A 25405-nucleotide genomic window follows, 5' to 3' on the forward strand; every position below is an offset into this window, starting at 1 on the left:
CACAATGCTTTAAGCTGCCGTAACTATACCCAGCCGCAAGCAGCCCCCCTCCTTCTTTCGGCCTTCCATCTCTGTCCTTTTTCTTCCTGTTTTTCTAATTTCTCCTCCTATTCTGTCCATGGCTCGTCCTCACTTACAGCTATTTATTTAGGCTACAAAGCAATGGCTGACCATTTTTTTTATGGTTATGATCCACATCTCCCTGGCGTTTTACCTTTTTTTTTCTTCCCCGCGGGCCTCCATACTGTTATTTTGCGATTATCTGACATTTAGCTAATTTAATTCTTATTAATATGTCCAGATGCTGTTATTTTATTCACACATGCAGACTTCATTTTCTGGTGATTCCAGCCTAAATCCAGGCCATGGACATAGCAACAATAGCTCTGACCTGGCCAGTCCTTTATTGTTTCTGGACTCGGCCCCATGTAATTGGCCCCTCTCTCTCCCCCCCGGTCTGTTAATGGGATAAGGAATACGTGGATTGTCCAAGTTAATGCATTCTCTCTCTGTCTCCCTGCCTGCATAGCGCTTCATAGCAGGCGCCATTTGTAATTTTATATGCCAGGATAAGACACAGACACTGGACACCAAGGCCGACCTCTCTCTCCCTCTCTCTCTCTGTTGTTTTTGTTTGGGTGGCTGTTTCTCTGTCAGAGTAAGTGGATTATTCAGGGAGGCGTCTAGTAAAGTTGGTGATTGTATTAAGCTGTAGCCCTACAAGCTAGGGGCAGAGACATTACGTGTCCCTTTTAATGGCGAAACAGCGATATGATTTAATAAAATATTCCTCCTACACTCAATGCCACGGCCTCTCTCTCTCTCTCCCTCTCTCTCTCTCCCCCTCTCTCTCTCTCTCTCATTGGGACTATTCCTCAGAGTAAATAATTAGGATTCCAGCTTGTCTACTGGAAAGATAAATGGCTGACATGTGTGATGTGCTGAGAGCTAGAGTAGGGCTGGACTGTCTGATAAAAAAATAGGCTATAATAGTAGCGTAATATTTTTAAAAGAAAACTATGTTCTTTTAGCGAAATTTTAATCAGTTAGGAAAACATTCACAGCTGAAATAGGACTGACTTATTAGTTGGTTTTTCGTGTAAAACATAACCTTCTTGTTATGGCATGCGTTCTCTCTCTTTTTACTGCTATTTATTTATTTAGTTTTATTTATTTATTTAGGAAATGCAGCCTATACTCTAGGCATATATTCTATAACGTTCAAAATGTAGGCCTACTAATATAGTAGGCTACATAAATCCTGAAATCGAGAAGCCATATGCCTACAAGTAGCCAACATAATTTCTGTTTTTTTGTAGCATATGTCTGACAGTATTATCTTCACACGGGCACATTATTTCTTTGTTTTTCTGTATTTGTCCACAATGTCCGCCAAACACACAAGTAGTTTTAATTTTAAGACAGTATTAAATAGAACTGATGGCTACATAATGTCTGTGTGGGCTAGCACCCAGAGAGCTAAGTCTGGTGGCAGAGCCAGTGGAGCTGCTTCTCCTCCGTTAAACATTTTATCTCCAGAGCAGGAATGAATGCCAGGTGCTCTCTCGCGCCTGACAAGCCGGCCACAGGCCCACCCCAGTGGTGAGCGCAAGATAGGGACTCTATGGGGGCTCACACTGCTGTTTTTTTTCCTTTTTCTTTTTCCCTTAAGGGGCCATGATAGAGCACTCTGACCACTCGACCCTAATGAATCACTGACTCGTGAAGCTTCTTCCGGGGATTCTTTCTGTCTTTCTATTTAAATAGTCTATATTGTTGGCCTCTATTTGTAAACCCAAGTCCAAGTGTTTTCGTTATTTACCCTATTCATTTTGTCATTTATTTTAGGCCCACCATGTTAACCAAATGGAAGTGTCTGGATATTATTTGTATCGTTAAAACCCCCAGATTTCCCTTGTCCAAAAATCCAAATAGAATGTTTTGAGAAATATTTCCCGAGATCCCCTTCTTCAGCATAGAGATTTGTTTTTTTGACTAGCCTACATTTGAAGTACCATTAATAGGCTGCGTGTTCTGTGTTTCTTTGTTTAGAAAATCTAAAACAATAAATAATGCAATAATACGCGTTACTCCCGTGTTTCTTCTGACATGTTAAAACTGTGATGCAAGTGGCCTGTTATTCAGCAGCAACGATCGCTTCCGGAGATAGACTCCTAGAGAGCATGAGTGAGGTAATAGCCGAGCAGACGGAATACAGTAAATCATGTGTGTAAGGCAGAGGTTGATAGAAATAGGCTACCTACATCAGTCACAAAGGATAATATATACAGGCCACATTCACTGCCGCCATTACACAACAAGATGTCATGAACAAGACCAGGCATGGTAGTGCTTTATTACAGAACATAATTATCGAATAGGCCTAAGTAGAAAAATACTAGTAATGTTTAAAACAATACTAGAAGGATATTCATTTATTTCATTTTATTCTTAAATTTAAATGTCAAGCATCGTCATTATCTTTGGATGAACTGCTGAAAAATGAGAATAATTAGTGAATAACACAATTATCAAAACAAATAATTCTACAGCCATCATTAATAATAAGAGTGGGTAGGCTAGTATGTTAATACTACTACTACTAATAAAATTACTACAAATAATAATAATCATCATAATCATAATATTAACATTTAATTACTGTGACTTAAGGTAACATTTCAATGGAAATTTAACACTAATAAGTGGATGGTCTTTTCATGGGTGTGTGTGTGTGTGTGTGTGTGTGTGTGTGTGTGTGTGTGAGTACAGAGAGGGAACACAGTTTGCCCTCCTTGTGCCCCCTCCACCAGAGCATCTGCAGGCTGTGCACTAGGCTCAGAAGGGAGGGGGAGGGTAAGGTGGGGGGGGTGAGAAAAGAAAAGCAGTGGTTTCTATTCATGTCATGGCGCCTTTCTTTGGAGGAAGATGGATTTATCTCTCTTATTTCTTTATTCTGCCTCTCCTAACCTTTTAGGTCAGATTGCAGGGGACCGTTGGAGAGACACCGTCACGTGACCCCCGGTACCAAATGGTCTTCCGGCAGTGGCTCTCAACAAGGACCGGAGCACAAGAAGACGCCGCCACTTCTCTCAGAAATGCAGAAGACAACATACTACGACAACTCCTCAACACTTTTCGGTGGCTACTCATCCTACCAGGTGCAGGGGGCAGCAGCGGCAGCAGCCGCCAATGGCTTTGGGGGCTATGATGCCCCGGTCCCAGTGTCCCACCACCAGCCGGCCTTCCAGTCGGCAACCCATCTGGATGTGGATTCGTACCAGCGCTCTGCCTGCTCTTTACAGTCGCTGGGCAGTAACGGCGGCCACCAGCAGCCGCAGCAGCTAGCCAAGACCAAGGAGCTGAATGGCAGCTGCATGCGGCCCAGCCTGCCGCCTGAGCACCACCCTGGCTCCCAGGTGTCCCCTCCTTTGCCCCCCAACCCCAGCAACGGTAATACCGGGGCTCAGCAGCCGGGGGGCAGTGCTGGGGCCTCCTCAGTCTCTAAATCAGGCCCCAATAAGTCGTCTAATTCTTCTGCCTCCATATCATCCTCCACATCGTCCTCCTCTTCCTCACTGCCCCCCAACCCGTCCATGGCCAAGCAGATCTTCCCCTGGATGAAAGAGAGTCGGCAGACGACCAAGCAGAAAAACTGTTCACCCAGCAACAACTCTGGCAATGGTGTGTTAGATTACACCTGTCTCTGTCTCTCTGTCTGTCTTTGCTTTGATTTTGCTCCCATAGCACCACAGAAACAACATGGCTTGGCATAATAATTATTCCTCCTGCACCAGTCTCTTTCTTTCTCTCCCTCATCACTCCTTTCCTCAGCTCCTTCTGTTCTCCTTATATTTTGTTCTTCCTTCATTTTCCTTCCTCATTAGCGTCTTTGTTCCCATTATCCTGCCTTCTCCTTCCCATCACCACATCCCTCTTTCCTCACCTCTCTTATCAACATCCTCTTTCAAGCCCCAGATCCCCAGAGGATTTAAAAGGTTTCTTGGACAATTATGGCAAAACGAGTTTCCACAGGCACTGGTTCAGACAGGGAAATTACCACAGGCAACTAGTCACACTGGTTATTATTTTATTTGTAGCTGGTAGGTCAGTCTGCACTGGTCTAAGTTAATTTTAGGCATCTATAGCTTTTAAATTCGATGGTTTGGCTGGTGAGCTGGATTCACTAAAGCATGTATCGCCTACATCTCCCTGCGAAAGCAATGTTTGCATTAAGGCTGAGAAGCACAAGCCTAAAATCTAAATAAATTCTGCTTTACAATTTTTTTACAGCCTGTCTTCACCAGAAAAACGGCTGTATAGGTTAATTATTATAGCTTATTATGACCCATATTTACAAACCTCTAGTGGCAAAGTCAAGTGACATAGTATAAAGAGCGGAAGCAGGTGGTGGGGTGGATGGATGTGTTAAACAAACACAGGACTTTCACTCCGGAGATTAAATAACGTTAAGCATGTGATTTATGTCACTTGAGTCATATGACTTACATTACTTATGTCTTGTGACTTAGATAATGTACTTACTTAAACCTAAAACACAATCTTTTCCTAAACCTAATTAACTAGTTTTGTTGCCTAAACCTAACCAAACTGTGACCATTTCACAATGTTTACCACGTGTTAAACGTGACTTACATGATGTACTTAGAGTGCGGTACGCCTGTCGCTGTACTGGTACTCGTACATGCCTGTTTTGGGGAATGGTCATATAAGTCGTTTTGGGAAAACTGACAGTCAACTTATTTTGTCGTTTAGGTATGAGGCTGTGGTGGTTCTTAACAACTTATTTGGCTGAGTGCTTTGAAAGACTAAAGCCCATCAGTAGAGTAACTTTCAAATCCCTAAATATGGCAAGCAGAGACGAGTAAAAGAAGTTTATGGTCAGGGGCACGGCAGTCTGATAAATATTCCTACAAATCTAGAGGAGTGCTCAAGTAAATAAGTAAAAAGCTGAAAGAAAATGTATAACTTTAATGGCAAATAAAATCTATATACTTACTTGTAGGAAAAGGACAGTTATTTATATGGCGTGTTCATGTGAGATTCAACAAATTAACATTCTAAAATACACCTTTGGGCTTTCTTTAGATGATAAAGGGCAAACAGCTAGCCTGGTTCCGTCTGAATAGTGCCAACTAATGCTAACAAATAAACACATTGTATTTCCTTTGTTTAATCTTTACACATACACACATGTAAAAACAACAATTTGTGGGATTTACGTGCAGGAAGAATTTTTTGGCAAACAACAGTCAAGTGCAGGGACTTCCTGGAGACTTGTCGTCACAATGAAGTTGCCAGGTTTGTGCCTGCACAGAGATCTATACTTAAACCTGTGTTCAAGGACCACATCCGGCAAATATCTGCCGCTATAGAAGGGGAATCTGCACAGAGGTACTGGGCAGATGGATATAGTGTTGTTCATCAAGAAATAATTCCAACTAATAAGTCCCCCTCAAACCACATTTGAGAAATGTTATACTGTATCTTGGATGTTGTTGAAAAGGATAATAACAGGATCGGTTCAGTACTAGCAGAGGAGAAAGATAGGGCAAAGTCAAAAAAACACCAAAAAAAGTTGGACTCGATAGAGAAACTTCCACGGCAATTGGTCTTTAAGCTGACTTTCTTATCAATGACAACTGAGCAGCCATGGGGTCATTACTGTAACAGTACAGTCAATTATAGGACAGTCTAGCTAGCCAGCTGCCACACACCAGCAGCCAATAGCCTATACACCTTCCTTCTTTCATTTACTTTCTGCTCTTCACCCAGCACCTCCTTCTCCTTTCCTCGCTCTCCACCCTCTGGTTATTATTTGCCTTCCTCCCCTCTTTCTTCCTCCTCTCTCTCCTCCTCTGCTTTTGGCATCTCCCTGGAAAAGCACTGCGTGAAGGAAGATATTAACAGGATGAATTTATACGTCATGTACGATAACAGATGAAAAGATTTGCACAGAGAGGGAGAATGACAAGTAGACATTTGAAATGAAAGATCAGCAAATGAAGAAAAAAACCACAACAGAATGATACATTTGAATATCATCTGCATGTTTGATAATGGGCGAATTGAGGCAGACAGATATGTTGTTTGAATTGGTTGTTATCAATGAGAAAAAATATCTTCTGCTCTGCTATAATGAATATAGTCTCATCTTCGTATTCAAAAAGCTTTTAGTTGACGGGGCACAGAGTTGAGAAGAGATTAGGCTGTTTATTGAGGAGAATTTTAAGCTATCATTTCAAGAATGTCACTGCTCTGAGACAGATGATGTGATGCTTAACTCTGTGATCTTTCTGTCACTGTCCATAGAAACAAACACTCGAGTCAACTGTTTATACTGTTGAGAGAGCGATAGAAACATCTCAGTGCTTGCTTTGAACCAAACTACATCAGCAATTGTTAAGTTGTACGAACACATTATAAGCACAGCTCATTTGTAGCAGAGGCATATTGGACAAACTCACAGAGAGAGATGGAAGAGCGCTGTATTTCAGCACTACTGTTCAGTATGGAATAAACGTCAAGATGGAAAAAGCACCAGCCCAGAGCTAGCAAAGTATCATGTTGCTGTTTAAGCTAGCTTACCTTAGCTGCCATTTACTCGAACAGCAAACCAACCATCGAGCATCTAAGTCATTTTGACACGTGGAACCTCCAGGATCGCTGGGTTCAAATGATGCAGTGGCTTTTCACATTTACACTCGTAGCACACGGAATGACCAAAGTGTCCGGCTGATCAGACAGGTTGTAAACAAACTCTTGGGTTAGTCTCATTTCTTTGGTGAAGAAAACAAAGGCGAGCACCAAAACTAAACATCCATCACAGTTTAGAGACCGACTCCCTGCTTCAACTTTGACCTATAGTACTGCATGATCATTTTGGAGGATGTAGCTTGTGGTGCTGTTGTGTTATACTGACAGGTGTTTCTAGTATTTACTCTTGCCCCTTTGATATAAATGGGTTGGAACATCCTTCAGTACGATGCAACATAATTTAACCGCACCACAAACCACATCCTCCAAAATAATCAAAGTTGAATCAAGACATCTCTAAACACAGAATTTATTACAGGAGTATTGCATCAATTTCAGCTAGGTGTACCTTTTAAACTGGTTGTTCACCCGCTGCACATGTTCCAATATCTCGGCTGTTACTTTGATAACTACAGTGTTTTCATAACCAATAGAACATAGAGCCTCAGTTTTGCTATTTATGTAGCCAAATCATCATTATCTTTCTTCTCTTTTTGTTAGTAAAAGTGTGAAAGTGGCTTTAGACTCTTATCTGCAGCCCTCACAAATCTGAACACCCAGGCTGTTTTTGTCTAAGCATACATCTGACTGATAAAGAAGTGACAGTAGCTAATTTGAGGTTACTCTGCTTGTATGGCATGCAAACAAATGATGTGAAGCATCGCGCAAACATTTCATTTGAACAATTTTTAGGCAGAACACTTTGTTGCAGATCTGATGGAAATGAGGGAGGATAAACATCAGCTACATGCTACTTCATTGTGGCTAGTGTATTAGACTATTTGAGCTGTTTTGTGTCAGATAACCAACACTCATCTCAAGTCTTATTCACTTAAAAATGTCTCATAAAGCAGCCAAAGCAGCTAGTGGATTTGAAGCTCTAGGCTCTATTAGGAGTCTAAACATGGGGAGAAGTTTGACTTTTCTTGGCCATGAGAGTGCAGATCAACATCAGTTCCTGCTCGTAGTCCTTGTGCTGCATCTGCTGTTGCTGTCGGGGGTTTGTCTTTTCATCCAAGATGCAATTTAGCTGCCCTCGGCAAGCGCCGGCCCTCCGTCTCTTAATAACTGCCACTGTTATGAAGTGATGACGACTAATATCAAGGGATAATTCAGCCCGCTTGCCCGGACCCCCTTCTGCTTTATTAGGAACCTGAATGCTTTCAATTTCCTCCAGCATGCATGCAGCACACTCAGGGTGTGTTTTATTCTCTCTTGATCTCCTCTCTAGCTCTCTCTTTACTCTATTTTCTTACTTTTAATTCTATTTAATAAGATTTAAAAGATTTATGTGTTTTTCCCTGCATCCTCTCCAGTTTTTCAGTAAATTTTCCCTCTATTTTACATTTTTTGTAACGTTTTCTTCTCTCCTCAGCATCAGGAGGAGCGGAGAGTGGCAGCAGCGGGGAGAAGAGTCCTACCGGCGGGTCATCAGCATCATCAAAGCGGGCTCGTACGGCGTACACCAGCGCCCAGCTGGTTGAGCTGGAGAAGGAGTTCCACTTCAACCGGTACCTGTGCAGGCCACGGCGCGTGGAGATGGCCAACCTGCTCAACCTGTCCGAACGCCAGATCAAGATCTGGTTTCAGAACCGACGCATGAAGTACAAGAAGGACCAGAAGTCCAAGGGCCTGAGCTCCAGCTCTGGAGGGCCCTCACCGACTGGCTCCCCACCCCTGCCCATGCAGTCCTCCGCCAGTTTCCTCAACTCAATGCACCCCATGGGAGGGGGAGGCGGAGGAGGAGGTGCAGGCTACGACGTCCCATCTCCGCCATCCTTCGGCAAGCCCCACCAGGGAGTATCTTACTCCATGTCCACTGCCTACTCCAATGTCCCCATGAAGGGCTGCCCCCCCCAGCAGAAGTATGGCGCCCCAGACCCGGATTACGGTGACCCCCATCCCCACCATGGCCTAGTGCAGGCCAACACCGCCGGATACGGGACTCCCACCAACATGCAAGCCAGTCCAGTCTATGTGGGGGGTGGCAGCTATGTGGAACCTATGCCTGGCTCGGGGCCCTCCATGTATGGGCTAAACCACCTCGGCCCCACGCAAACCCACCACCAAACCATGGACTACAATGGCGCGGGGCCCATGTCGGCCACCAACCAGCACCACGTGGGCGGAGGGGGACCCCCTGGTCCCTGTGACCCGCCCACACACCCGACGTACACCGAGCTGTCGGCGCACCACACCTCGACTCAGGGCAGAATCCAGGAAGCACCCAAGCTCACTCACCTGTAGCAGGTTTGGAACAAAATGACAACGTAGGAAATAGTGAAGACGACAGAGAACACGTAACACGACGTGACTCACTAACAAACTAACTAACATGTGGGGACTCTACTGCTGCAATGGGACGGCAGGACAGACAGAACTAGACAGACAGGAGCCATCCAGTGGTTTGTCCAGTGCTCAGAGGGGAACCATCACTGTTTTCCAGGCCCACCCTGTTTTCACTGCCTTCACCAATAGCTCCGTCAATTCTTATTACTATTGCTAGAGCGTTTAATTTAATTTTAAAAATACAAAGGTTGTGCCTATTATCAAGTAGCAGAGATCGACCCAAACTATTCATGTTGTCAAAAGAGTCAGACAAATCTGCTGTAAAAGTACTGAAATCAATGGTAGCTGCCAAAAAGAAAATTAAGCTGGGACCATACTTACTAACTCAGAATTGGATTCAGCTTTTTTAACTAAGTATGTGTACACACATAAGGAATATGAATCTGGACTACTGAAACCTTACGTCGTCATACAGGGGGGAGAAAACGTTTAAACCATTTAACTGTGTAATGTTTTACCTTCCCATAAAAAAGCTGCTTAATTTAACTTACACATTCAAAGCTGCTTAATGTTAATATACATTATCAGTGATATATGTTTCATTTTTGAACTCTTGGTTCCGTTTACCCATGCTTTTAACATCAATCCTTTTAGAGCAATTTACAGTCTACTCTGAGTGTATTTCTTGGTCCCAGAGCAGTGAAGCATATTGTAGGTGTGGGAGACGTGGTATACAGTCAATTGTCTCTCACGTCCCCCCGGGGACAATAAACGTCAGGGGGCTCGTCTCATGGCACTGGTGCAGAGACATATGCAGCTGTACGGCATAACAGGATCTATGGTGAGCACCGCTGTTTAGTCAGTGTTCATTAGACTAATACTCTACAATCTAAAAAACGGCGAGATGTCAGTTTTTGGTGAACACTATTTCTCAGAAAATAAAAATAAATCTAAAGGGAAGGAAAAATCTCTCTGTATAATATGGTATATTTAAGTTGTATCATTAAGTACTAAAGTCTTCCTCTTTGGACTTTTAATACATCATGGGCGGAGCAAATCGCAAGCATAGCTCAGCTAGCATGTTGTAAAAGAAAAAAGGCTGTAAGGGCTCTGTTAGAGCTAGTTTAAAATTGTACTTTGATAATAAAATCTCCCCCCTAAGACACGCACATATACAAACAGCTCTCCCGCCTGGTAAATGAAATAGTTGAGATGTTAATGGGCAGTAAACGAGGTGGCTAGATTTATGACGCTGAGCTCTCTCCCCCTCCAGGCAACACATGTTGTTGTCAGCCGAGCTGAGCTATGTGGAGAGCTCTGCCTCTCCATCGCCGGAGAGAGAGGGAGAACAGAAATATATAGCTCGAGCTGGCAGCGCTCATCATCCTCTGTTCCCCTCGTTCCACAAGGCACATAAAAACCACTGGATGGTCCCCCCTCACTGTCTCTTTTTACCTCCTGCTGTACCCTTCTCTTTCCATCCAGACTGAATCACTACTAACCCACCGTCTCCTGTCTGTGGCAGCAGCACATGGCTTCTGAAGGAGGCAAAATTTCTCACAATCCGCCACAGACCACCACCCTCCACCCCCCCCCCCCCCCACACACACACGCGTACACACACACACACACCACCACCACAAATGCACTCACCACCCTCCCATCACTCTTACAGGGTTTAAGAAGCTACAAGCTCAAAGGCTAAACTAGCTCCCACGAACACACATCTGTGCTAAGCTATGTTAGCTAATCACTGTTTCATTATTCACACACACACACACACACACAGCAATGCTAAGCTAGCTTCCTTTCGCTGACACATCCACAGCCAGGCTACACCAGCTGTTGACATCTTCAAACAAACACATGAGAGGACACGGAAGAGACATTTTTAATGTTCTTGTTTTAGCACATCATCGACACAGGGTAACTAATAAGAGTGGAGAACACTATTTATTTATGTTTGGTTCTCTCTCTCTTTCTCTCTCTCTTTCTGTCTCTCTCTCTCACTATCATTTTGGAAGGGTTCACTTTCATAGTTTTGTTTTGTTCTTGCATATCTTGACTTTTAACGTGGATACAGGGTATATATTTGAACAAAAATGCATGTCCAGAGACGAGAGCTGGTGTGTATCGTACATTTTGAAAACAAATGGGTTTATTTGTTTGAACCATCAGTGAGGGGAGTTTGGAAGGACACACACAAGGCCCTTACAGGAGTGTTTCAGCCAGTGTTCAACACTGGGAACAAGCTGTGTGTGTCTGACTCCCACTACACTCTCTGCTGTTCTGGAAATAAACCTGTGATGTGGTTTTTAAAAGTGCAGATCTACACAAACGCTTTTCACATCTGGGCATCATTGTTGCACTTAGAGTTTACATTTTGATGGTTAAAGGTAAAAATAATAATAAAATCTTATTTTGAAGACGTAAGGCCCTCCAATCAAAGCGTCTTTCGCCAATGTGTGTTCAAGTGAACATTCATATATAAATATTTATTTGTTATAGCCAGTTTAAAAATACTTTCTGTTTTGTATAATTATTATTTATCCTTCATGTATTTATATCGAGAAAAAATACTGTACTTTTTTAGTATTTACCTGTTAAGAAAGAAAAAAAACAACGTTGTGTTCTTCTTGTCCATTGTACTGAAGTTACATTTTTTAGTTCTTGTATTTTAGAAGAAAATAAGTAGTTTTTATGTTCCTATAATGACCCTTGTACATAAATGTCTTGGCTTGTACAGGGAAAAAGGCAAGGATGGGGATTGGTGACCCATCCGTGCATAGTCGGAAAATTTAGACAAACTATTAGCTGGAAAAAAGAAGAAGTCTTTTTGGAGAAAAAAAAACTTATTTCTTTGTCCTTTGTAGCTCCTTTTTCTTTCATTGTTGAGAGAGTTGTCTGTCAAACAATTCTTTAATAAAATGTTATGTTATTCAGAGCTTATCGTCAGTTTTTTATGATTCTCAGGAGTGAAGACTCCAGATGTTTAAAAACATCATCAACCCGAAAACCTAGAAAGTTCCATCTGAAACGGCTGTAACATTTTGTTAGGCTGTGCTCCTGTCAGGTGAAAACCCTGCCAGCACCAACTCTACTGACTGTCATGGCAACATATAAACAGCCCTTTGTACTCCACTTGGCTGACAGCTGTGGCAAAATTCATAAACTATGAAAATATGCAAATAATTTCACACCAGGATTAAAACTCAAACGTTTAAAGTAAGCGGTACATAGTTTTGTTGATGATCAACTTTGAAGGTTCACATATTCTTCTAAAAGAATTTTCAACCCACTGAACTTTTTAAAATCAGCTGCCCTCACTGCTTTATACTGATAAGTTTACATTTTATGTTATGTGATGCAGACTAATTGGTCTGTGTTCACCTATATTCTACCACGATGTGATGGCTGAGGACACAAAACACTGTTCATAAATCCCAGATCTGGTGTGACTTCTTTCAAACAGCATGTTTCTGGCTGAGGGATGACCTGACACTGATGCCAGTATTGAATATCGGGTCGATACCTGGGGCTACAGCATGATATCACTGTCAGAAAAACACTCCCAATTATGAAATCTGAAGCCAAGAGCCACATGTAACATGTCAGAAATAAAAAGAAAACATCTTTAACCTTTAGGAAAACTTATATTCTGTTTTTAGCCTCATTTATGCTTTACAAACTAGACAGTGGTTTCTTGGCAAAGTGGCTGCAGAGTATACAAATGTTCTAATTGCAGCTATTATGCTACTGTTTTGCTGGCGGCTGGTATTCATTTACCATACCAGGACAAAACAGACACTGGGCTGCATCTATGGTCAGATCCAAGTATTATCTAAAACCTGATACCTGTTGCCACTTGATTTTGACACTGTCTGTGTTTCCCCTTGCATCACTCTCTTTGCAACATCACAGAAGAGACCCAAATCAAGACAACAACACATAGATGTAACATAACATAACAATCCAGAAGACAATATCCAAGGCCCTTCAGCGTACTGTTGATCTGATATGAGGCTCCATATTTAATTTTAGGATTGAGTGAAACACAAAAGATAGCTTTGGTCTAGCCTGGCATCAATATCAAATTTACCCTCACAGCATTGCTCGTGACACGTATTCAGGAGTGATAACTGTCACTGGAGCAAAAGAAAACCCTTAGGAGTCCATTTCTCTACAAAAATAGGATACAGTTTTTGGAAAACTGAAAGCAGCCTGTGATTTAAAATTATAAAACTCATTTATTTTCAAGCTCATGTTACCAATTATTTGTAGCAGCGAGTTGGCAGCAAGGCGACCTTCAAACACGCAATCTGCTGATGTGTCCTTAGAGCAGGACACTGAAACCCTATCTGACCTCTAAACCTGAACCCGAAGCAGCACTGGACTAAAACCAGAATGAACCCCAAACCATCTCTGTAGGAGTCTCACCCAAGGGAAATCTGTTCCTCTGCATAAACACTCATTGCATTCAACAATATATATAATAGAGGGAGAGCTCCTTCTTGAACTTGGAATTAATAGTTTGGCAAAAAACAAACAAATGTACTTATGGTTTAAAGCATTGGGAATAAGCCATTCCCAAACCAGGCTAGAGAGTGTTTTATAATTTGCTGTAGGCTGGAGTTATATATAAGTTTTAACTTGACTTTTTTTTCTATTCCACTAACTTATTGACAATTGAATTGCTGACTGCTTTTAATAATTAACTGTTAACTGCCTGTCCATTTTCCAAGTTCCACCTTTTTCAACAGATAGAGGACTTTATACCTGTGGTATAATGTAGTATGGATACTGAACCAGCATGGGAACCAAGAGCATTAAAAACAGAGATCACTTCAGCTTAACTGTTCTGTCTTCTCTCTTGCGTTCTGGACTTTTTCCACACATGCTGATCCTCCTGCTAGCTGATATGACTAAAAAAAGCCCGGGGCCTGCGCCTTGGCCCGGTCACGTGGTCTCTAACCCGCAGCGACCCTTCTCTAGCTCGCGCGTGTGCTCTGAGGCCTGAGAGCGGCATAAAACTTGGGACATAAATCAAGCTCCCATAAATAATGGCCGTACTTCCCTTTACATCTCCGTTGGACTAACAGACAATAAAAACACCAATAAGCAGAGATTGGATCTAATTTATTGCCTCATAAAAACAGACGGCTCGGCTTCGGGAACGCAGCCACTGCTGAAACCACGCTCACAGCACACATACTGATCTGGAGTGTTCAGAAGTTATAACTACAATTTAATAACGTTACGATTTTTACATGGGCTGTATTAGGTAGAGAACCTGTCAAATAAGTTCTTTGTCAGATGTGAACAGATGTCCTGATTCATCATGCTGTAGCCTGTATCAATTTGACTAAAGTCTATAATAATAACAATATTTTTTAAATTTACTTTTATTTAGTATAAACAGAATGAGGAAGTACAATTCATGAACTGATAATTCGGAAGCTTTTTTCTTCCTTTAAAAAAAGCGTAAACATGTGTGGAACCAATCAAAATATCAAATATCAGGCTAATGATTAGCAATCATATTTTAAATTTAAATTCAAACGTAGGCTAATTTCTATAAGGGAAATGCATGATTTACCCTACCATTAACAGTACCCCTAACAAATGAAGTGACTGCAAAATCAAATATAGCAACCTTAAATTAAATTAAAAGTCAAAAATCCCCAATCTTCAGTCGGCCAATCCATGCGTCTCATGGGGGAAAAAACAGCTTCTGCTCTCCACCAAACTCAAAAAAAAAAAGACTTGTAGTAATTTTACAAAAAAAATCTCTATACTGTTGATAAAATTCCAGACATAGTCAAAACGAGATAGAGAAACGGGGCCGTGCGGGTGCAGTGTTGTGGTGCTGGAGCTCAGTCAGCAGCTTGTGTGTGCTGTGTTGTGTGTGTTCGTGCAGCCTCGGCCTACTCGCTGCCTGCGCTTTCTGCTGCTCTCAATGGCCCTCACTCCCACACACATTTCTGCTCTTTCTGCCTCTTTTTTTTTTTTTTTCAGAGCCTGGGGGGCGAAGCCAAATGGCATGGGAAAGAGAGGGAGAATGGGGGCGAGCTAAATAGCTTATATTAATTTGTGTTTATCAGTTTTTTTAATAGATAACATAGTTCTGCATGATATGCGCGTGTCTGCTGCGCGTAGAAGCAGTGTTAAAAACATTCAAGCATGGCGAATACTGGACCTAAAAGGAGAGAGATGGAGAGAAAAAGACTGGAGGTTTTCTTGTTATTTAGGGAGAGAGATGGGGCTGCTGTCAGGCTCTTTGCAGGGAGAGAAAGATTGATCACCGCACTTCTTTTTTTCCACTCGGGGCTCCTCGGGCCCTCCCCAAAATACCCTCTGCTTAAATTCCCGAGTTGCTGATATTTCTAAAACATCTACATGTGCGTCCTGTTGAGTCGTGAGGCCATCATCACACTCTCACTTACTGTTAGCATTCATATTATTGTCGCTGTATTATTATTTCACTATTAGGAGGAACAGGGGGCCTGCGCTCTCCTTTACTTTTTTCCCAGCTGCACGGAGCGACCTCGCTGTGAACTCTCTCTCCCTCTTACTCTCTGCGTAAACACACGGAGCATTTTTAACACACACACATCACATAGGAACGAGAGGGTGAGGGAGAACCATGGTAGCCTGGACCAAGAATTTTGGAGCCTGCGTGCAGATACTATTTTAGTGAGATTATATTTAGACAGCAGGTTTCTATGTCTCACAAACACACACGAACGCACGGACGAAACAGCTGTTTTTAAAAAAGCATTACCCTAAATGCACTAAGAAGTCTATTAAATACAAAAATGTCCACTTACACACCAACAGGCTCACTGCCTCTCTTCCCAGTTAAATCTAAGTTTCTGTCTCTCTCCTCTGTTAGAAGCCAACCTGCTTCATCTTCACTACCGCTGGCTGAGTAGAAATCTTCATCATCCTCTCCTCCTGAGCTGCTGCGCCATCTAAAACCCTGTCCAAGTTTTCCGTGTCTAAGTTGGGGATTTTCAGGCTCTGTCACACTTTATAAGATTAATGAGCTGAGTGTTGTAAACAGTAGGCAGGCTTTTTTTAAGGAGCCATATTGTAAACGGTGTTGGCCGGCTCCGCTCACCCAATGTTAACTGTCATATCACCCAGAGGACCGAAAAAATCTCCGAGAGATGCTCTATTGTTTGTGCGTAACACCGGCCTGGATGCGCCGACCCGCCGCCCACACGGCGCACATGGCGACCGCCGCCTTCCCCGTTTTTTCTCCCCAGAATTTACCCCCCGCTAAGACAAAACAATAGCGGCTATCCTGTGATACAGCCCCTCTTTGCCACAGCGTTTGGTGGAAAAATAATAATGCTGCTTCCCACATCCATCGCCGCCGCCAGGCCGAAGCCCCCGATTGGATGTTTTGGGTCACATGACCAGGAATTGGCTGCAATTTCGCCCCATAGTTCTTCAGTTTAGCCTACCCAGGTCCCCATACGCTAGTAATATCACCAATATACACAATTATTATATAGCCACCGCATTTACGCCATTGCGGTCGGGGCATACGTGCTCGTGCGTTTTTTCATTTCGTTTTATTTTTTTAAGAAGCCATATTGTGTTGTGTGCGTGTGCGAGCGTGCGTGTGTAGGCTATGTGTTTTGTTTTTTTTATTTTGGGGAAGGGATTGTTCGGGGGTCTCGCCGTTTGAGGGTGAAACCGGTCTGAGGGAGCTATGAATTTTGAATTTGAGAGGGAGATCGGTTTTATAAACAGCCAGCCGTCCCTAGCAGAGTGCCTGACGTCCTTCCCCGCCGTCCTGGAGTCATTTCAAACTTCATCAATCAAGGAGTCGACAGTAATTCCGCCTCCCTTCGAGCACACCATCCCCAGCCTCAGCCCCTGCACAGCCAGCCAGCCGAGACCGACTGCTAGGAGCCAGCAGAACCGGAGAACCTCCGCCACTAATGGCCTCCAGACGCACCACCGAGCCGCCCAGCAACCCTGCCCGGCCGGCCAGGCCCCTGGCACGGCCACGGCCTCTCCGGCCGGTCCGCTGGCCCACGAGTTTCCCTGGATGAAGGAGAAGAAGTCATCAAAGAAGTGCCCCAAGCCTGGGAGCAGCTCCAGCGGTGGCGGATCCATCATCCCCCCCACCTCGTCCTCCCCGTCGCCGACCGCCTCCGGGTATGCTTCGGCGGGCATCGAGTCCCCCACAGGTCGGTACTGGGATGGGAGAGCCAGTATGTGTGTGTGTGTGTGTGTGTGTGTGTGTGTGTGTGTGTGTGTGTGTGGTGTGGTGTGTGGTGTGAGTGTAAGGGATGTGCAGCCTGTGCTTGAATTTTCTGTCTGGATCTTCATTTCAGTTCCACTTCAGATATAACCCACCATCTTTACACACAGCATGATGTGGTTAGATGACATTGTCTTTTTCTTCTTCAGTGTGTGTGTGTGTGTATTGTGCAGTGCTGTGATGCTGTGTCAACAGGGAAGCCATATCTAGACCACTGCATTGTGCTGCAGTGCTTTGCACACTCTCTCGTCATGCCTTTAAATGTGCACCCACTCATGTTTTACGCACATCATCTCTGTCATTTGTTTGGGATCCATATAGAATCCAGCTTTGCACTAAGTGCAAACCTTTCAGACCAGTACCCTGTTAGTTATGTACCACATATAGCCCAAGTTTCATTGCATTGCATTCTGTCCATATATTTATCCTGCGTAAAGACGCGCAGAGGGGGATTTGTCTTTATGCATCCTGCAGAGGATTGCTGCTGCAGCTTGTATCATTCTGTTCATTGAGTGGTGATACGGGCGGCAGCAGCATCGTCCTGGTATTATACATTCATAACACAACTGAGATGGTGGCCATATTGGATGGAGGTAGGAAATGTAATGGCGAGGCAAAACTACTGGACAAAATATGCTGGGGTAGGGGTTGGGGGAGGGAGGGGGGGTTGGACTACATCCACACAGGATACCGACTGCACACAATCTGATTTTCTTGGGCTTAGGTCATTTCTGTCTTTTACACTGATCTCCATAACATTCACTGCATCTCTACCCCCCCCCCCCCCCCCCCCCCCCCTTTATTTCTTATTTCATCGCTTCTTCAAAAGCAAAATCCAAATCCCGTTCATTTGAATTGAAATTCGTGTGTTTTCTCGTCTTCTCGCCCAATTTCCTGCCTTTTCTGATCTCATTTATAAAGCCATTCGGGGTTTATAGTTATGTTTCTGACAGATACCGCCACGTTCACTTCTCATCGACATTCCCACATTTCCCTGCACATTTCCTCCCTATCCCATGATTTATTTATTTTCCTGTCTTTGCATCTCTCTGATCACATGCTGCAGCCTCTCATAGCAGGCTCGCTGTACTCCAAGCTTTACAGAGGAGGGAAACCCACTTTGACAATGTGATCATCTATCTTTATCTATGTTTTTTGTGTATATATTTTTTCACCAGCAGCAAGGTCCGCTTTTGCAGTTACGGCTTTGGCTGCTACCTTAATTGGAATGACTATTTTTTACGAGACTTTTTGTGTTTTATTACTGTTTTATTAGAGCGAGAAGAACCGAGGGAATTTCTGTTCTATGCTGAAGCAGCTTATTTCTTGGCAGGAGATATTGCACGCAATAACATTGTGGAGATTTTACGGGGCTCTCGTGAAGTAGCCTGGATTACGATTTGAAGTTTAAATGAAATACAAAATTAAAATAAAAAAATAGAAATGCTTCTCAACATTTAGCACAATAAATCCTCCACATAGCCTAATAGTTCTCTGTCTCACTCCTTTATTTGTCTTTGTCTCCCTGCAGACTCAAGTCATGCGGGTCTGGATGGTGGAGGAGCCGGGTCCCGCCGGCTGCGCACGGCCTACACCAACACGCAGCTGCTGGAGCTGGAAAAGGAGTTCCACTTCAACAAGTATCTATGCCGGCCCAGGAGGGTAGAGATCGCCGCCCTTTTGGATCTGACCGAGCGGCAGGTCAAAGTTTGGTTCCAGAACCGGCGGATGAAACACAAGCGCCAGACTACGCACCACCGGGACGGCGGTGGAGGAGGCCACGAATCCAGCGACCTGGGCGGGTTCGAGCCGCTCGAAGGCGCCGATGCTTCATCCCCGTACTCAAGCCAGCCGCTGGAAGCATCTGGCACCGGGGAGGCCACATCGGAGGGCGAGCCGGGGAGCAGCAATCCATCTTCGGCCGCTGCTCCCACCGCCTACGCCAATGACAGCGGGGACAATGCACAGCCCACGCCGGAGGAGGGCTGCAGTTTGAGCCGTCCCGAACGCCCACCGCTGCCAGGGGCATCTGGCTCCTCGGACGCTGCTGCATCTCACCACTCCCCGCCTGCGTTCACCCCGACGAACTCGGCTGACAACCCGGGCCTGATGCAGCTCAGCGAGGCCGGGCTCGCAGCAGCAGTAGCGGCGTCCGATCCGTCATTCTCTGAGCAACGGGACTCGCCCATCACCTCCTCCTCGGCTGCCCCTCCCGCCGCCTCCTCATCTGCGCTCCCCGATCTGACCTTCTTCGCCGGGGACGCCTGCCTTTCACCCAGCCTCCAGAGTTCCCTGGATAGTCCGGTGGATTTCTCCGAGGAGGACTTCGACCTGTTCACAAGCACACTGTGCACCATAGACCTGCAGCACCTCAACTTCTGAGGCCAGCTGCAACGTTTAATCATAAACGAAAAATAAAAGACAAAAGACGGAGTGGAGGGACAGGCCTGTGTGGATGAACAATCGAGCGGAAGAGACAGCACTCGGCGAGGACTCTGTTGTTTAAAAAGCATAAAAGCTTCTCGGCAACATTCCTGAAACATTTCTGAATGAAAATTCTGTTCGTTTTTAAATATATATATTTTTTCGTCTTCTTGCTGGTTTTACTTTCCCGCTAAATGTAGTTTAAGAGAGATGCATTTTTTATTTTAAACACCGAAAGGAAATTGTTTTTTTTTCCACGATCGAGAAGTGGTGGATGTTTTACTCTCCTCATGTCCAAATTTCAGGTATTTATTGCCTTTCTTGTTTTTGATATTTTTTTGTTTTGTTAAAACGATGGACCTTTATCAGTGTGCGTGGATTTGTTTCCTCTAGTCCATTCTGGTGCAGCTTCATGGATCCTTAATAACTTCTCAGGAACTGTTCGCGAAGTCTAGGTGCAGAGAGCTGGACTGCTCTTACAAATTCGAAACTGAAGAATTAATTCATTCTCTCTCTGAACGTGGCGAGACGAGAGAGAGAGAAGCCCTGCTGATGACCCGAGTTTTAGACCCTAGTTTATTTATTGAGATTCTTTAATAGTGAAAATCCAAATTATTTATTGTACATATATTTTCATAGTGGAATAATAATAATAATAAAAAACACACAAACAATTACGATGTGGACCATGTTGTTTATTTCAAGGAGTGCTGAATACCTATATAATACTTTTATATTTATATAATAATAGTTAAGAAATATGGCATGCAGTAGGCTACATTTATTTTTATGCAGCTATCACTAATAATTAATAATTAACTTTTATTTTTATAAAAGCCTAAATATTAATCAGAGTGAGTATTCAACAGCTTATTGATAGACATTTTATCATTTCTTAAATTATTTTGTTGCTGTTGCTTGTAATAGTAAGCAATATTTGAAATTTTTTGATGGTAGGCCTATGTATAATTTTCATATTCATTTATACATTTATACATTGCAATTAACAATATGCCTATAATTTCCAGTTTGTTTCTTTTCTAATTTTTAAGATACAGTTTGTCATTAAAATTAAATACTTGTCTTTTTTTTGTTTAATATTTTCACCTTCTTATTTATGTTTAAATGCTGGCTCATAATTTGGACAGATTTAAATATGGCCCCGTCTAGTTCTCTCACAGTATGTATATATGTGTGTGTGTGTGTGTGTGTGTGTGTGTATATATATATATATATATATATATATATATATATATATATATATATATATATATATATATATATATATATATGGTTCATCTCATGTGACTTCACCCAGAGGTAACTGTGAAGAAGGGGTTGTGAGGATATTTGCAATAATGTGAGAAACAGGCCAGAGCAGAATCTTTGTTTTCTGCAAGTTAGCTTAGCTCGCTGGGTATTCCTCAGCAGGAGCTTTCACCATGTGAGAATAGCAGAGTAACCACAATGAAACCTTTTACTGACAGCGTGTGAGACCCAGAGCTAACCCCAGTGAAGCACAACTCACCCTCTATTTGTAAGTGTAGCTTGGCACTACAAATTCTGTCCAGTTATTAGTAGGATGCATGGGAAGCTAACTCTGAGTTAGCATGGCTAGCTCCATGCTATTAGTGTGTGCGTGTGTGTGTTGCAAAATAACTCCTCCCCCCCCCCTCCTCCTCCTCCAGCAGAGTCAAAATGGCGCTGAAGACAAAGCAGGATGTGAACAATGAGCAGTGGCAGCCATTACAGGATGACTGGCTCACTGTGACAGGCATAGTGTGTGTGTGTGTGTGTGTGTGTGTGTTAAGAAGAGCCCCCCCAAAAAACAACCGAAATGTGACAATTTTTTTATGCTACACATTCAATGCAGGTTTATGGCTAATTGCATGATAATAATAATAATAATAATAATAATAATAATACACTTATAATATATTTTTATTTAGCATTTATAGTAGGCTATGTTCAAATGTCTGATATTTGCAAACCCACTGATTTAGAAAAAAATAACTTAGTTAGCAACACATCCAGTTAACCACATAGGAAAGTGTACAAAAATTCTATTTATAATATTGCAGTTTCACTGCCAATATATAGTAATTGCCCGTAACTGTCTATTGTGAAACACATTCAAGTTGAAGAAAATACTTTCCTGACTTTTTAGAAATACAAACCCACCAGGGTCTTGACCCATAGTTTATAAACCCTGCTGAATGTTCAGCCAAGTTTGGCTAACCAAATGCCGCTCCATCACCTATCATAAAAAAACCAACAGCTAAAAATATAAACATTTGGATAAACCTCCTTCTTTTTCTTTTCATGACACATGTGATGCATTCAGAATGGCGTGGAATAAAACATTCAGTTCAGTAGTTGAATGTCAATCTTATAGGCTGACAACAACCTTAAGAGTAACCTTAAGAATAAGGAATTTTCAGTTCTTTATCTGAGCCTTATTATTCAGTATTTATGGGATCCTCAAAGTATGCAATAGAATCATTCAGAGACCTACTGATTTTCTCAGTCTCTCAGACTGATGCTTCCACACTAATGTTATATCAGTGTAGTAAAGGAAACCTAACTGTCTACCTAGGCAATGATGCTCATTTTGTGTGATAATGATAAGAAATACAAAGCTGCACTGAGACAAACCCGACTGAGGTCCTTGCTTGTGAGCACACATTTGAAACTGTGTAGATGTAGTTCCCATGGGAGCCAGTAGGCACAACCATACAATAAGCTGGTTTTCTCCCCACAAGAAACACCACCAGAAAATACATCTTTGAAGGTTAGGGCCAGCTCAGGGCAAAAACAGTGTTATTCTACAGCAGGACGTTTTGTATCATGTAATCTAAATAGGTTATTAATGACATTATCCAAACAGTTTATGAAACTCTGTTGAATCACATCCCCCTGAGCACAAGATGTGATTTTAGTTTTCACACAGTCTCAATAGTCTATCATAAAACAGCAAATATTACATATGGCAATAATGCTTTAAATGTCAAGAATATGCAACAGAGAAGTACATTTGTACAAGAAAAAGCTTATTAATTATACTACTGCCACTACTACTTGTAATAATAATAATAATAATAATAATAATAATAATAATAATAATAATAATAACAACAACAAAGTGCTTTACCTAAAAATGTGTCAAGTAAAAGACGTAAGCATACTGTATATTCAAGATAAAATAAATTTGAAAATCTTTTTGAATCTTTCACAACAAATATGCTGTTTAAAGAAAACGTATTTAAGATCTCTAGGATTTTAAAACTGCAGTGATATGCTCTGTCATGTTATCTTGCAGAATACTAAAAGAATCTAAAGAGAAAAAAAGTTAATTCTGCATAAAAATGAAAATCAATATTGAATCTGCATATAATGTGAACCAGTGGCAACACTGGCAGGAAACAGTAGTGTCCCCAGTATAGAACCATGGGGCACTCCACTGATCCAATGCACCTTTGAGGAACTTAAGCGTAATTGTTTTACTCTAAAGGTACCCTTCAGTGTCCGTATGAAACGTCACCTTTTGCTACATCACAGCAAAACAAAGGAGGCTAACCCTGCCTGCTAGGGTTAGCCTCCACAGCTCCACAGCTCCTCAGCTGTAGGGTCAGCCGGTTGATGTGCATAAAGTCAGTGACTTAGGTTTACGCACTAACATTTCTGATGGTTATGGTTAACGGCAGGGCGCTTCGGGGGGCTGTCAACACCTTTAACACAAACGTAGCTAGCTTGCTAGCCAGCTAGCTAGATGCCCCAGAGCGTCTCATAACTGTACTTTGTAACTTTTTCTGAAAGCGTTGGTATTGGACGCCCTGAGATGAGAATGGGCTCCATGATAAAGCCAAAGAAAGTGCTATTTTGAACAAATGAATTTGTTCTGACCCTTTATGAGCCTGCTCCTTATAGTGCACATGGGAGCCAACTATATTTTTGAACAGAGCAGAATTTGTTTTTCATGTTATATTATACCAGTTTGATTTAAATTTGCAGTGCGGACAGTATGGAATTATTAATTAACCATACTATTTAATTAGTAACGTGTTATTTTTAACTAACCTAAACAACCAAATAGGTAGTTTGTTAATGCCTCCCAAAAAGACACATATGACCATTTCCCACCAGTCCAGCGACAGGCCTTATCATATAAGTCACATGTTAAACACGTAGTTAATGTTGTGAAATAGCTGCAGTTTGGTTAGGTTTAAGACAACATTGTGGTTTGAGTACACCATGTAATTCATGTCAGTAATGCTGTTTAACTTTATGTCTCGCAACAAATGAGAATTTACTGTACAGACAAGAGAGAGGCATCTAACTCTCAGTGGCAAATAAGTGTATTTCCCTAAATGTTGAACTATTTCTTTAAAAAAAGATGTAAACATCTATTAGAGTCATGCATGCAGTGTGATATTGCATTGGTTTAACTGGTAATCTGTACAATTTGACCAGATTCTTAAGAAAAAATATTGGCAACAAGTTGAAAGGTTGTCTAACTCTGCTTTTCTTCAGCCAATGCAAATATGAGCTGGCTTCAGCAAGTAGCTCTAAAATCAAGTGGGTGTCTTCCAAAGTCACAGAATTTCAGTGTAACAGTTGTTGTGTTGCGCCCCAAACAGTGTTTTTTTTTTCTGCAAAGCCATGGCCAAGGGATTCTTGTTGGTGGCCCAATTGTTTCCAGGACAGAAAAAACACAGCAATGACCCTTTACCACTGCATTATCTAGGACAAAGATACCCACTTGCTATCGCTAACTCAGACTGCTGAAGCATTGTATTAGCTTTGCACAGAAAGGAGAGTGTGTAGGCTATGAGTCATACTTTACAATTTAATTTTTCCAGTAATTTTGCATGATCATGAACCAGTAACTCTTGTATGGCAGGTGAGTATTGTATTTATAAAGACTAGAAGGAAATACCAACTATCCTTGAAAAAGATTAAAACCTGCAAACATAGAACTAAACAGACATATTAACTATACATTAAGCCCATATAAAAAGTGTTTCAAATAATACTGAAGACTTGGACTACAGCACTGCAACACACTCTCTGTCTCGCTCTCTCCTAACCATCCATCTAAGTGTATCTTGTAGACAAAGAGATTACAGCGCATCTCTATGCTGGAAGACATATCTCACCTTCTGAGTGTGAGTATGTGTGTGAGAGGGAGGGATTGAGTGTGTGTGTGTTCCAGTAATCTCTCTCTCCTGGCTGTCACCGCCTGTCGGCCCGCTGCCGTGCTGTAATACGTGGATTGCTCCTTTATCTCTTGCATCACCGTCACCATCACTGTTATGATTTCTGGCCGTGTGTGTGTGTGTGTGTGTGTGTGTGTGTGTGTGTGTGATATTGCATAACTCAGGCGTGATAGATCACCCACTTAGCAGCAGTGGCGAAATATGTGAGCAGTGGATTTTTATCATCCCGGGCGTCAAGTGGAAACTTTACCCTCAGACACACAGACAGTCCTGCTGCTGACACACGCTGAAACGTGCAAGTCAAAGTGGTGAGATTAAATAGAAAAGGAAGAACTGTCATTTTATGGTAGGTCTTTAGCCTAGTACTGTAGAGGTTGGGGAATAACGCCTTAGACTACTGTGTGTTTTATTGTTTTCATAG

General features: G+C 42.5%; 2 protein-coding genes across 10 annotated transcripts in view; both read left to right on the plus strand.

Annotated features, from left to right (window-relative positions):
• hoxb3a (homeobox B3a) overlaps nt 1-16067 on the plus strand; it is a 92004-nt gene extending 75937 nt beyond the window's left edge. For 8 of the 9 annotated variants that reach the window (XM_038739756.1, XM_038739749.1, XM_038739775.1 and 5 more), the window contains 2 exons: nt 2978-3684; nt 8153-12010. In XM_038739756.1, coding sequence (XP_038595684.1) covers nt 3099-3684; nt 8153-9024 — 1458 coding nt within the window. In that variant the 5' untranslated portion in view covers nt 2978-3098 and the 3' untranslated portion in view covers nt 9025-12010. Of the gene's footprint in view, nt 1-2977; nt 3685-8152; nt 12011-15958 lie in introns of those variants that run through there. The other variant, XM_038739788.1, reaches the window with a different exon arrangement.
• Nucleotides 16068-16658: 591 nt separating this feature from the next.
• hoxb2a (homeobox B2a) lies at nt 16659-20445 on the plus strand. Its single transcript, XM_038739800.1, has 2 exons — nt 16659-17270; nt 18876-20445. Exons 1-2 carry the CDS (start codon nt 16787-16789, stop codon nt 19724-19726), a joined length of 1335 nt encoding a protein of 444 aa, XP_038595728.1. The 5' UTR covers nt 16659-16786; the 3' UTR covers nt 19727-20445.
• The last annotated feature ends 4960 nt before the right edge of the window (nt 20446-25405 follow it).

Source organism: Micropterus salmoides, unplaced genomic scaffold (assembly GCF_014851395.1).
Source record: "Micropterus salmoides isolate LMB-PRFRI ecotype aquatic unplaced genomic scaffold, ASM1485139v1 Ms_hic_scaffold_10, whole genome shotgun sequence".
In the NCBI taxonomy this organism is placed as follows: domain Eukaryota; kingdom Metazoa; phylum Chordata; class Actinopteri; order Centrarchiformes; family Centrarchidae; genus Micropterus; species Micropterus salmoides.